The sequence below is a fragment of the Tursiops truncatus genome, chromosome 6 (genome assembly GCF_011762595.2).
Source record: "Tursiops truncatus isolate mTurTru1 chromosome 6, mTurTru1.mat.Y, whole genome shotgun sequence".
NCBI lineage: Eukaryota > Metazoa > Chordata > Mammalia > Artiodactyla > Delphinidae > Tursiops > Tursiops truncatus.
In genome coordinates, this window is record NC_047039.1 from 32,065,220 (window position 1) to 32,080,147 (window position 14,928).

Below are 14,928 nucleotides of genomic sequence, written 5' to 3' on the forward strand. Positions count from 1 at the left end.
TTCATTAATAGTCATCTTATAGTCACGTCTCAGTGCCTAAAAAGCTTACAGTCTAGTTAAGCTTTTAATCATAATCATATAAGAAAGTGATTACAGCTTTAATTATCTCAGATCAACTTTTAGTTGATAATATGAATTTACAATATTAGTTTTAGAAATTTCATTGTTTTATGACATTTCATTTTATTCAGAAGTTATATATGAATAAATTGTGTTTGTTCATTTTTCTTAAACAGACAAAAAATTTGGAGCGAAAGCTAGAATTAATGGAGCTCTAAATATAACCCTGAATTTGGTCAAACAGAATTTGCAGAATCATCGCTTAGTTTTGCCTTGTCTTCAGCTTTTACGAGTATATTCTGCCAACTGTGAGTATTTCAGAGCAGCTTTTAGTTAGCTCAGTGTTGTGAAGTTAACACAAAATGAAAATTCTGTACTTTAACTTCATAAGTCTCTAAAATTTGTGGACAAGGAAAGAGAATATTTAATATGGCTCTTTGTAATTCTAACCCCCCACCACAGAAGTGAGGTAGGGTAAGAAGGTGAGTTGACAAAATCTTCAGAATTCTCATTAATTCCCCCAGTTTGTAAAGGCATGTAGTAAGGGGGATGAGTAGGTGGCCTGTGGAGAAGATTTGGAGGAATATGAGGACATTGGAAGCTGGAAAAACTGCTATGCGTATTTGGATTTTCACAGATGAGAGGAAAATTGAGAAGGAAGGAATGTGGTGGCATAGTCACCTGGAGCTAATTCTCTTCAGTAATGAATAGGGAAGTAGCAGAACCGAAAATAAATAGCACAGGAGCCTCTGAGGAAGCTGGAGAAAACAGTAATCACAGGGAGAGAGTCTCAGATGAAGTGTCTCCCAATGGGCGTACACACACACACACACACACACACACACACACACACACACACACACACACACACACACATTCACACACACACACACACATATTCTCTCCCTCTCTCACTAATGTAATATTAGGTCCCAAGCCCCTGAGGTATGGATTTTCTTCTATTCCCTGACTATGGGATTGGAATGATTAATAAAACACCTAGAATTGAGACTGTACATTACATATTATTGCAGAACATCATCACAAAATAACGATAATCAAAGTGGTAGATGCGTGTGTGTGTGTATTTATTTATCGGTATCTATACTTTGACAATATAGCTAAAGGTGTACTCACAGGAAAATAGTTTTGAATACTTAAATAATTAACACTTAAATAATTAAGAAGCACATAAGAAAATGAATTAATTGGCTGTTTAAACAAAGAATTTAGGAACAGAGCAATAAACATAAGGAAAGCAGAGGAATGAAATAGTAAAGAAAAAATACGTTATGAAATCTTCAAAAGTTGATTTAAAAAATAAAACAATTGGATTAAAAATAAAACAGATAAACCACTGAATGAAGGAAAAAGGAACACAAAACAGACTAAAATTAGAAGCGATAATGGAGTAATAAACAGATATAGAGGAAATTAAAATTGTCATACAAAACTTTAGGAACTACATTTTCGGTGGCATTTTATTTAATTAAGCACCAGGAGGTCAGTAAACAGTGTATCTATAATTTTTAAATAATATTTGTTCAGGATTGAAAATGTTAGGCACAATTTTCTGGTTAGGTAATTATTTGCATGTTCTGTCTAAAGTGTACCTGTTTTTCCCTACTGCTGTCGCTTTAGTTAAGGTCCTCATTACCTCTCGCCTAGACCACAGTCTCCTAATGTGTCTCTCAAATCCATCTTTCCTACAATGCTGTTAGATCTGACCTGTATCTAAAATGCAGATCTGATTTGTTGTTCCTTTTGGGTAATTCCCTGCAGTTGAAAGAATTAACAGCTTCTAGGACCTTTCATAATTTGTTTTAACTTCTTTTCCCACCTCATCTTCCCATTGGCACGCCTTTGTCTAACACTTTGTTTTAACAACATGTAACTGCAATTTCCCTGCAACATTAAAAAATAAAGCAAAAAAACCCCCCTTCCTTTGAAGTATTGACTAAGGTGGACTTTACGAGGGACTTGAGTTCACATTTACTAAACAATTTGTATATATTTTTGGCTATGTATCACATGTATATACATTTCTACTCACTGAGGTTTTTAAATCACTTTACATCTTTTTTTTCCCCTTCCCAGCTGTGAATTCTGTATCCTTAGGGAAAAATGGAGTTGTGGAACTGATGTTTAAAATCATTGGACCATTTAGTAAGAAGAATTCCAGTCTTATGAAGTGAGTAAATGTATTATGTGTAAATAGAGGTATACCCTTTGTTATTTTGGGCCTTACCATCTTGATCTGTACAATGAGCAGGTTGAGTTAAATTGTATCTAGGGTCCTTTCTCAGTTCTTAAATAGTGATTTAATTATGGTACAGATTTTCTTTAGTATAAAGTTTAATCTTCAAAAATATATCAAAATTAGATACATTCATTGAACATAGTGTTATGGAAATTTAGACTTTGAACATTCCTAGATACTATAATAGGAAAAAAGACCATTTATAGAGTATCATTCATTCAGAAACATTTATTGAGTGCCTACTATATTCCCTACCCAATTTTACAGTCTTTTAATGACTACTTCTTTCAGTCTTACAATTATCTGGATATATTTTAACTTTATACATTTCTTCTTTGTCAAAATCATGTTATTCTTTTTCTTACTTTGAGATATGTATATATATCTCAAAATATGTGTTATATATGTGTGTATTTGTGTGTGTGTGTATATATATATATATATACACACACACACACATCCATAAATAAATAATAAATAAATATATATACACACATATGCACATTCATTTGTAGGTCTCTCAACCTCAAAATGAAAGCAGTTTCAGTTATTTCATTATATTTAGTACTTTCTTAAGCCAAATTAATGGTCATTCTTTAAAAAAAATTTTTATTATGGAATTTTTCAAATACAGCACTTATATTAATTATTACTTATTATATTCAACAGTTATCAACATTCTGCCATGTTTGTTTCATTTATTCCCCCTCCAGACTTTTATTTATTTTTCCTGGGGTATTTTTAAGCAAATCCCAGATGTTTTCCACATATATATGAATTTCTGTAAGCAAATACCAGATATTTTCTCACTTTCCCCCTAAATATTTCATTATGTAACTCTGCTAAATAGGGACCTAAAAAATAACCATAATACTGTAATCATACTCAACAAAATGATTAATTCCCTAACACAATCTAAAATCCAGTGTGTTTAGTTTTCTCCAGTTGTCTCCAAATGCCCTTTAAAGCAAATATCAGCCATGACGTTTATACTGTAAATTCTTTAGTATGATCACTATCAGACATAGTTTTTTTCTTTTAGTGTTACCAAAGTATCATTTCTTTGTTCAACAATATTAATAATTCTTTAAGATCATCTAATATTTTCTGATTGTCTGAGGAATGTCTTTTTTTTTACAGTTGGCTTGTTCAAATCAGGATCCAAATAAGGGCTCTACATTCTACTTGATTGATAAGTCTTGTAATTTTTTGCAGTCAATAACAGTCCCCCTACTTTTCCGTTCTGTTTTATTTGTTGAAGGAACTGGGTGGCATCTTATAGAATGTCCCAACATAGGTTAAGATGACTGTATACTGGGATCACTTAATTTGTAGGTATATCCCTCAAATTTTCTGTAGACTGATGGAGCTTGAGGCTTGATTAGATTTGTTTTTTTTTTTTTTTTAATGGTCAAAATATTTCATAGGTGGTGCTGGGTCTCTGTTTTGCACCACTGAAAATCATTGTGTTGAAATGTTCCATCCCCTTTCACCTAAAAACTTAGCAATATTTCATAGCATTGCCTGATCCATTATTTCTTAAAAGGTTCCAAAATAGTGACTTTTTGGAACCTTTTTCTCAATAAAAAACCTTTTCTCAATAATAAACCTTTTTGGAATTATTTTCTCAATAATTTTCTCATTCTTTCTACTTTTATTAGCTGTGATTCTTTTATAAGGAAGAACTTGTCCACATCAACTGTTTGGTTAAATTTTACAAATGAATAATGTCCAGAACATGCTCAGTCTTTTCACCCTTACTTAATAAAGGCCAGATGTTTAGCTTTTACCCTGCTTGAAAATGGAAGCTTACTTGCACATATAATTATTTATTAAATATTATTTGGTGGGATGACAGCATATTTACTTATATAAAGATCATACACACAGTCTTAGAGCATCTGATGAAATGTGACAAGATAAAGAAAATGATTGTTCACAATTAGTAAAACCAACTTCCAGAATTGATGTAGTGTAGTGAGTGGGCTTTGGAGCTCGGCAGAACATGATTTGCATGTTAGCTCTTACTGGCCTCATGATATGAAGTAAGTTGCCTAACTTTTTATGCCCCAGTTTCCTGTCTATAAAATGGTAGTATTTGTGCCTACATCATAAGGTTGTTATGAGGATTTAATGAGTTAATTCTTGTAATTAGCACAATGGCTATATTAATGCAGTGTAATTAGTTTAGGTAAGTAATGTAGTAATGTGGATGTGCATGAATCCTAGTTAATATTAAAAATATATTCTTTATCTTTAAAATTTTTATGGCTTTTCTCTTCTTGATCTTTAAAGTACTTTAAAATTAATCTTGATCTTGGTTATGATCTCCTACTTAAGATCTACATTACTCTATTGTAACCAAGTTACCAAACCTAATATAAAAAGTTCCTATGAGAAAAGAACATTTCACAAGTATCTGTATAATATACAACATGGACTATTTCCAAAACCATGTAGAAATCAGTGGGTCTAAACTTCTGAGAAAGGAATGTAAATTATCTACATTATTCCTTCATTCTTTTTTCTATATTTTAAAAAGAAAAACTCTTTAAACTTTATTTTTACTTTAAAAAGGATAAACCATTCATTGACCAGACATCTATATCATGATTCCTTTATTATTTTGAATAATTGTAGGATCTCCCCCTTAATTAAACAGTCTCAACATCTAGAGCATTTGTATACCAATTTTTCCTCCGCTTAATGCCGTGCATTTAGTTAGTTGAAGAAGATTGAGGGTTATTATTTATGTTTGAAGAGCGGTGCTTTCCTTTAGAATTTCCTTTCCTTTCCAATTTTAGGTTTTGGATTTAAACACTGTTAATCTAGAAGGAAGCAACTCTAAAAGCTATTGTAACTCTTTCTGAGTTTCACTACAGGTTTGGAGGTTATTGCAAGGATTGACTCCCCCCCACAACTTAAATAACTTCATGAGTACCTGGGGCTTCAGTTTCTCCTCCCTCACTGCTCCCAAATGAATAAGCCACAGGCTGCTTTTAAAGCCATTGTTAGTTATGTTATTCTGTGTGGGACTTGTGAAGACTGAAAAATATATGAGGAAGTATAAAATATTGGTGCTGAGAAATTCTAATCAACATATAAAAATGTACTTTTCAATAAATACTATTCTGTAATTGTTGGGTAACTTTTATATTATAAATTCATACTGGCTTATAACTGATATAGAATTGCAGAAATTCCTTAGTACTGAAGTTTTTAAAAATACCTTTTAAAAAACATCTTGGTAAAACTGTCAAGACGACTTTGCACCAAACTTCATAATTTCTTTTCATCTAATGGGGCTGTGGAACAAGCATGATGGGCAGAAGGAATTGGGTGCATATCCAGTTTTGGCAGCATTGAAGAATAAACATCAAGAGAAAAACATGTAGTTTAAGGCTTAGAAAATGTCAGAGCACTTCTGTTTGGTTCAAATGTGTTGTAAACAGCTGCCAGCAGGCAGAAAGACTGTTTCTGAAAGTGCTGTTAAGATTTTTAAAATTTTGAATTAAGACTTAGCTGTAGATGGGAAAATTCTGAGTTCATTGCAAATGATTGCCTCTAAGCAATTGTATTAGTTTCCTAGGACTGTTGTAACAAAGTACCTAGTACAAAGTTGGTAGTTTACAATAACAAATTTATTGTCCCTGGAGGCTGGAAGTTCAGAATCAACTTGTCAGCAGGACCAGTGTTCCCTTTGTAACCTGCAGGGGAGAATCCTTCCTTGCTTATTCCTAGCTTTTGGTGGTTTGCTGGCAATCTTTAGTGTTCTTTGGTTGTAGGTGCAACATTTCAGTCTCTGCCTCTATCATCATATGGTGTTCTCTCCTTGTGTGTCTGTCTTCAAATAGTCTTCCCTCTTTTTATAAGAGCATCTGTGTTGATGGATTAAGGGCAGTCTACTACAGCATGACTTCATTTTAACTAATTACATCTGCAAAGACCCTGTTTCCAGATAAGGCCACGTTCTGAGGTGCTAGAGGTTTGGACTTCAACATATCTTTTTGGAGGAGACTGACATTTCTGATTTCATAATTTTCTTTCTCAACAAGAATCTTGTATGATTTATTTTTCATATCACTTAGTTTTTATGTGACCCTAGGCATATTATATTCTGAAATCCTTAGTTTCCTTATTCATAAAATGTGTCAATTCTATGGACTAGGAATTTTTTTTTTTTAACAATTAAACTAGAAAACACATATACAAGGCATATGTAACAATTTTTGGCATTTGTCAGGCCTTGCTGAATGAAGTCTTTTTTCCCCAAAATTGCCATTGTACTTAGAAGATCCATTTAATTCTGATTTTGACCAATTTAAAAGTCATCCTTATTCTGATAGTTTTACAGTCTTAAGTGCATTTTATTGAATAATTATAAGATTATGAAAAGTTTCTTACTGATGATTCAGTGCTGTGAAAATTCTGTTATAATTTTATAGTTTTCATTTACTTTTAACTTGCCATTACCAAAACTGCACATTGTTTTGAGAAAGTTACATGCAGGAGTTTATATTTTTTAGAGCATATACTGTTGTTTTTATTTTACAAATGTTATCATAAATAAATGTTTATATGGTTGCTTTATTTGTGTCAATAAACCAAAATGTAACTGTTAACAACTTGCTCTAGAGGGTAGCAGTAATGAGCATTTATTATAAATGAGCACTTAGTCTGTACCTAGTCCTGGATTATTGTTTCAGGTTTTATTTTGAACCAATATCCATCTTAAATCAGTATCCGTTTTAAATCTTCTAAGTCATCTTAGAAGTCATCATCTGGTCACGCTATGTGTACCACTAGTGTGTATGTAGCTTTTTTAACTTTATTATCTTGTTTTCAGTTTTAATTTCTTGAGTAGTTTTTCCATAGATATGTACATTTTATTACATTATCTAGATTGTAAAATTATCTGTGAAAGAGATAACTTTGTTTTCTAATTTTATACCCATGAAGAACCTGCTACTGTGGGTATCTAGTAGGCATTCAACAAATGCTTAGTGATGAGTGAATTGCTTAAATTTGACAGTGTACATATTTTTATGCAAATTAATTATCCTTGTTGAAATCTTACTAAGAGGTACTGGCTTATATTTTTAAAGTTCCTGAAAGTTCCATTTCTTCAATAACTCATTTTTAAAAAAATATTTGAATTACAGGTTTTCCACAGTGATGTTATATATATTTTCAAAGTTGCTTAATGGCCACTGATTTCACTGTGTGTAACTGCACATTTATATTCAAAGAATATATAAGTCCTCTAATGGGCAGTGAGAATTTTTGAGATGTTAATTAGGTCATTATTCTCTTTGGTGCCGTATGGCTGAAAAATGTTAAGGGTTCATACTTCCTCTCCCCAAACCTCCTAGTTCCAAAATATTTTACATTTGTTATCACATTAAGTGTTAGGATTATTGCTTGATAGAACTAAAATACTTTGAAGTCAGATAGCTACGAATATCTATAGAATTTTGTAGTTGCAAACTTTGTGTTAAAACTTGTTTTTGTTTTAATTTTTTTGTGAATCAGAATCTATGATTCTTAGTATTATTCCTTTGTGAACTCTGTCCCAGTCAGACACAGGTACAATGATTCCATTCACCTAACCTCTGATATGAAGACTTAGACATTGTTAATTTTCTTCTTTTTCTTTCTTAAACATTTTTTTTTGGTGCTTTTTTGTTGATATTTCAATCTTCCTCATATCCAATTTTAACCTGAAGGAAGTGAGGCATATAGAGAAACAGCATATGCAATTGATTATAACAGGAATGACATTTGGAGTAGATACTAATTACTTATCTGAAAAGATTGTATGAATTTACTATTGTAGATTAATTTTACTAGTTTTGTTGTTGTTTGTGTTTTCTCATGTTGACAGGGTTGCTTTAGACACCCTTGCTGCATTGCTAAAATCAAGTAAGTTTTTAAATACTAGAAATACTAGATACTATTTTTCTGAGTATTCTGTCTACTATGTTAAAGAAACTGGAAATGTAGATTTAGTTTATGTTTATAAAGCTTGTTCATAATAATTTAATGTCAAAGTTGATTTTATCTTTTAGTACAGTCGATTGATATATATCTAAGATCATTTATGTTTATTGAGCTCTAATTTATCAGTACATTCATATAATTTATTCAAGTATATTGACTTCCTTTTTCTAAGTTACTTTCATAAACATAAAGCCTTGTTAGTAGGGGAAAGTAATATGTAAATATTATATACTATCATTTTGAAAAAGTGATGCTAACATGGCCTTGAGAACATCTACCATGAAGAGTATCTTTGACAACTACTGTCTCTATGTAACATATGATTTTCAGTTAGGACCTCTTTATTAGAAGTTTTATTTCTACCATAAAATTCAAATTTATAACATTAAAAATGACTTAATGTAAATTTACATTTTACTAAATGCATTTACAGACTAAAGCACAATTTTTTTAATCTTCAAAATTGAAGTATTGGAGGAAATGTGTCTTAACGCAATATGGTGCTTTTTTTTTGGAGAGTAACCATCTGCATTATGTGCTTTTTTTCTCTCCATGATACTCAGTGTCTGTATTTTAAATATTAATTTTTGTTAGCACTCCCATTCCCCCATTCCATTGGTTGATTAAATTAACATCTTATTTAACCACAATAACATTTAGTCCTAAAGATCTATGTTGATGGCTTTCAATGTTATTTTTCCCCAAAACTGTCTATTGATGGTGAGACCAACTTGCCCTTAAGTTTGATGAGAAGGACAGTAGCAAATGATTAATTGATTGAGAATCTGATATTTGGTAATGATTTATTAAATTTAAAGAATCACCTTAGGTATTACTATTATATACTAGAGTGCATAAAATTCAGTTAACAGTTTTATCCTTGAAATGAAATATGTATTATTCAATTAGATTAGCTATGTAGCTTTGTTTTCATATATGATGTGATAAACTTTAGACCAAGATTAGAATATTTGGATTAATTTCAAAGATATTTGTAGCCTTGCTTTGATGTGCCTTCCCTGCCTTTGTGGTTCAAATTGTTTAAAGATTAATTTTTAAATTAATGTAGGCATATTTTTTTTGATTTAGAGTAGATTAAAATAGCCATTAAAACTAAACTCTTATTAAAGCTTACTAATTTTCAGAATCACTGATGACAAAGTCACTAATTCAAAGTCAGTAAAAACTAAAACTCTAAGTTTCAAGTATTTTTAGAAATCAGTTAACCTAAAATGACTGAAATGCTGATATCTTCAGTTTTAAATAATAAGCTTCCTTTTACTCCCTCACTTCTTCTCCTTCAAAGGAGGATGGTGGGCAAACATATCTGTTTGCTCCATCAGGTAAAAAAGTAACTGACAAGTAAATGATCCTGGATTGCAGATAGATCTGCTCACTTCTCTTAAGAGTCACTCAGCACCTGTGTTTGAGTTATGCACAAGTTTTTAATTTGATCTTCAATAAAGAATTTAAATATTTCTCATAAATACCATTTAGGCTTTTGGGAATTCCAGTGGAAACACAGTTTGTAATAGGAGTTACAGTGATTCTTAAAAGACATTATGATAGTAATATCTTTTAAGTACTACTGGTAATACTAAGAAGCTAGTAAACTAAAGGCTTATATATTCCAATTGGTGTAAACAAAATATGTATATTTGTTTAAAATACATGAAACTATTGTTAGTCAGACCTATTGAACTGTTCTATAGATAGCCACAGCCTTAACAAACTATCTCTTCCAGACACAACAGAGGTATTAAACCTTTTACATAAGAAAGTGCCCCCTTCCTGCCCCTGTGAGTTTCTTCCAGCTCTCAAATATCAGAACATAATTTCCAAGAGGGCATTAATAAGTTTGTTGATCTCAGTGTCTTTATGTTTTAGGTGGGTATTAGCACATTTAAAACTGTAGTAATTCTTTCAGGCAACTAAAAGCAGCACAGCCTTACTGTTGCATTATCTTAGTGTCCATGCCATGAGCCAGGTGGTCATTTTATATGTAAATGTAGATGAGGAAGAGATTGGTATTTCTTTCTAAGTAAACAACCTCAGATGGGTTGGTATTCCACATTATCTTGCACTCTTATCATTGGCCCACCCATGTGGTGCTGGGTGGCTCAGGATGTTGCTAAGATACGATCCCCTTGCTCTCATCTTAGTGAAATGCACCCTTTTGGTTAAAAATCTTAAATATTAACATTAAAAAAATGAAGTACATCAAATTTATGAATTTATTTCTGTTAATTTTACCCCAATAAAATTGACTGTTTACAAAAAAAAATTTTGATGCAGTTTTTTCATACATTAAAAAATTAATGACAATAAAGCACTATCTTCTAATCATATAATGCTTCTTACATTTCACTTACTAAAAAGTTGTTTAAGTACTTTTCACTTAGCTTTGTTGTGGCATGGATATTTATATATAATTGTGGGGGTAATTAAAATTTAAAATAATTTCAATAGAAACACATACAATTTGTAGTAGGAGCTGCAATCCAATGGAGTTTATTTCACACAAAGATTGTAATAGAAGTTGCGATAATGATAATGGCTTTTAACAAAATCATAGTCACAGCTAGTGAGTTAAAGGCTTATATATTCCTTTTGGTGTAATGAAAGTCAGTATATTCATAAGTTTTAAAATATATGAAAGTTTTGTTAGTATTAACATTTAAAAATATACAACCTTAATTGTGTTAAAGATATTTTGATATTTATTAACCACAAAACAATATATGGGCAGGTTTCTGGAAAATTACCTGGAACTTGTCATATTTATGTTGTTAGCTAAAAAATATTTAAATATGTGGTTGCCATTTATTTTTGGAAAAGTATTGTAAGACTTCATTCCAGTATTGTGGTTATGTTTTTAATTTGATTTATTCTACCAGTGACTCTTATTATTTAAAAAATATTTTCTCAATTTTCTTTTGTTAAAGAAACAAATGCCAGGAGAGCTGTAGACAGAGGATATGTCCAAGTCCTTTTAACAATTTATGTAGATTGGCACCGCCATGATAATCGGCATAGAAACATGCTCATTCGAAAAGGAATTTTACAGAGTTTAAAAAGTGTTACAAGCATCAAGTTGGGAAGAAAAGCATTTATCGATGCCAATGGGATGAAAATTCTTTATAACACTTCACAAGTGAGTTTTTAATTTTCTTCCTGTTATTATGATTACCTATTAATGATAGGATTTGGTTCTTTGGTTCTTAAGAATACTTAGTATTTCTAAAAATACTCAAAAAGTATGATAAATATATTAAAAAAATCTGAAAGCCAAAAGGCACAATCGTTTCTCAACTATGACATCAGACTGAGTTCGAGAAAGTGCTCAGTGCATATCTCTGCAATATGAGGTTTTTCCCCCATACGTAAAAGGAAGATGTATATAAGTCTCTCCACTGGGCAGGAAGGAATTCCATATAGCCACGTTTTCTAAGGTGTGCAGTTGGCTATACTCAGTTTTGTATGTTCCCCTCATAAGTATTCACAAATCCTTTATGGCTGGTAAGGCAGATATGTTGTTTGTGAGTGTTCTCGGTCTTTCTTCTGGAGAGAATATTTTTAAATAGTGCAGGTACAGAAGTGAAACCTGGAGTTAGGAATCCTGGTTCTGCCAGCCATCTTATGCATAAACCTTCTCAACAATATCTTTAGCAAGATTCTAGCATCTGTAGAGTGAGGATATTGCAAAGTAACCTTTTATTTTTACAAGGCTATAATTATTAGAACAAAATCTGTCTTGAAAATTCCAACCAGTCACCTTGGTTGTGCCCTCTTGGTCTCACACACAACAAATAATCTTTTTCTGTGTGAGAGTAGTTAAGAACACATATTTTATGTTAACTCTTAGCTTTTTCTTTTCTAGATCAATCACATGCACTTATTTTTACTATTCCTAATATAGACAGTGATGGATATTTGATATATGAGGAAGAATTGGGTGACTTTGTTTATGCCACTTCACATTTATGAGCCTTAGTTTTTCATCTGTTTTGACAGGTCAGGTGTGAAGATTTCTACTGAAAACTTCACAGGTTATCAAAGTGCCATCTAAAGCCATCTAGATGTCAATTGTCAATAATAATAACAGTGTTATATGAAATAGTTTCAAATTCCCTGTTCACTAGTCCTTCTCAAGATTAGATACCAGGATAGCAAATTAAACTCTTAAAACTTAAAATTGTGATATTCAGGCTATTCTTTTATAAGTTGAACAGCTAACTTATTAGGGGTGCTATTGCATGATAACTGATAGAATTTTGAGAAAGGCTCAGCCAAATGCACATTCCTTTTTATTTTTTACACCTGTCTTAATTTCTTAATCTTCTTTTTTTTCTTCCCTTAAATTTTCATTTTTATTTTATACCCTAGGCTTGCTAAATGCTCCCTAAGTCACTCATAGATATTACTTAGTGCTTTGGAGACTTCTGGTACCGGAGATGGTACTGATTTCTGCTTAGTTAAAATATTTAAGGAAAATTACTGCTAAATTTGCCATATGAGGTTCTTACTTAAAAAGAGATATTTCTGATTAGTCAAAGCTGTTTTATAATTATGTTAAATTTTTTTGTGGTATTTGCCTTCTGAAAATTATTAATGTATTACTTTCCGAAGTCATGTAAAATTGTTTCACTTATTCACCAAAGGCACATTATCTTTTTTTTCTTTTCTTATAAAACAGGAATGTTTGGCAGTCAGGACCCTTGATCCTCTTGTCAACACCTCCAGTCTGATAATGAGGAAGTGTTTCCCTAAAAATCGCCTGCCACTCCCAACGATTAAAAGTTCTTTCCATTTCCAGTTACCAGTTATTCCTGTGACTGGACCTGTGGCCCAGCTCTACAGTTTACCCCCTGAAGGTAGGACCACATGCTTCTTGCTGGCTTTCAGTGGTTATTGGAATTGTGTGACTTTATCTATTTTTGCTTTTGTTCATCTCCCTAGCAAAAGAAGGTTTTAATGAACACGATAAACCTTCATATTATTTTTTAGTTAATAAATATTTCTTCAAATATAAGAAATTGAGATTGATTAATTAAGGGAAGGAATGTGGGGTGTATTACATATGTGGAAATGTGAATTGTGAAAAACTTTAAGTACCACACAGGAACAGTATTTGATAGTTTATATAAATTTTCAAAGTCTAAGAATGTAAACATTAACTGTTTAGGTAATTCTATTTGAGCTTACATTTGTAGCTTTTTAATGAACTTCATTTTTTAAAGTTAAAGGTGTCTAATCATCAAACATGTTACAGTTTATGTTTAACAAAACTTGCACAGTTACCTGATAGAAAATATGAAAATATCATAAATTGGCTCTTTGTCATTTTTGATGCAATATTGTGTACATAGCAAAGGAAGTAAGAGTTTCCACTTCTTAATGTGGGGAAAAAGCAGAATTTTTTTTATAAGACACAGCAAAATTCAAAAGAGAAAGTAGTCTAGGCTATTAATAGAATTTCTAAAGTATTTTCTTGTTAGGTGATCACTTTTTAAAAAAGTAAGAGGTTTTTAATTATATTTAAAAGCAATGCTTTGAAGTGATTTAAGAAAATTTTTAAGTAATTATAATTAGTTTATTATCCTTGATATAGATTTACCTATGGTATATATCACAGAGTTCACTGTTATGATTGCATTTCTAAAGTATTTAATTATTAAAGTAGAAGTTTAGTCTATACAAAATATCAAAATGGATTATTCAGAAACTTCCTTTAAAAGGTTTAAAAGTCTAAGTCTGGGACTTGATTAAACATCGCTAAGTGAAAACAGTGATCTAATTGCTTCTTCTCATTCCATTTAAAATTGCCAACAGACTTCAAAAATAGGAGAAAAATCTGTACAGAATCTGAAAACTAGATAAAAGGAGCATTCTCATGGAATAAACATAGGGTGTGCAACAAACATGTTGGAGAAAAGAATAGATTAAGGAAGAGTGTCAACTCTATTCACCCTTCTATGAAATGCAGTATCTGGCTCCAGGTTGAGGGCCACTAGTACCTAATTTGGAGGGAGAGTCAAGGAGCTTTTGGAATTTCTTTCTCTCAGTGTAGGATTATGGAGGTTTAAGTGGTGTTCTAACTGGTAGAAAGCTTGTGAGACTTCACTATATGTGGCAGGTAGTAACACTGGGAGAGAGATAGGATATACCCCAGAGTGTTCTTTGTTCAGTGTCCAGAATAATCACATGGATAGAGAAAGCTGACTTGTAGTGCAGGGAATATATCAAACATGGGGAAAAAAAAGACAGAGATAATATTTTTCTGAGGGCTCCTTTTCTGCATCATTTCAGACTGATGGTTCACTGAACTAGAAATGGAGACTTTAATTGACTAAGAAGGCTTCATGGATGAGATGTGAGAGCAATTGCATAGACACAAGGAAAACACCCTGCTCTCCATCATTTTCTCACATATCAGGCTTCATTAAATTTATCACAATTTTCATTATTTTTTACCATCCTCAGTTAGACTGTAAATTCCACGAAGCTAAGACTGTTGTTTTTACCTTCATTTTATCCTCAGCATGCGTTAGATGGCATGAGTTATAATAAATGTGCATTTAACACTTGTTAATGGATGAATTGAGCTG

General features: G+C 31.7%; 1 protein-coding gene across 11 annotated transcripts in view; it reads left to right on the plus strand.

The window, feature by feature from the left end:
* AGTPBP1 (ATP/GTP binding carboxypeptidase 1) overlaps positions 1-14,928 on the plus strand; it is a 170,933-nt gene that overhangs the window by 57,572 nt on the left and 98,433 nt on the right. For 10 of the 11 annotated variants that reach the window (XR_012332465.1, XR_002177387.3, XM_019940383.3 and 7 more), the window contains exons 7-11: positions 237-368; positions 2,158-2,251; positions 8,205-8,242; positions 11,266-11,474; positions 13,017-13,194. Coding sequence is in view for 9 of the 11 variants with exons in the window: in XM_019940383.3 (XP_019795942.2) it covers positions 237-368; positions 2,158-2,251; positions 8,205-8,242; positions 11,266-11,474; positions 13,017-13,194 (651 nt within the window). In the remaining 2 variants the exon portion in view is untranslated. Of the gene's footprint in view, positions 1-236; positions 369-2,157; positions 2,252-8,204; positions 8,243-11,265; positions 11,475-13,016; positions 13,195-14,928 lie in introns of those variants that run through there. The other variant, XM_073806009.1, reaches the window with a different exon arrangement.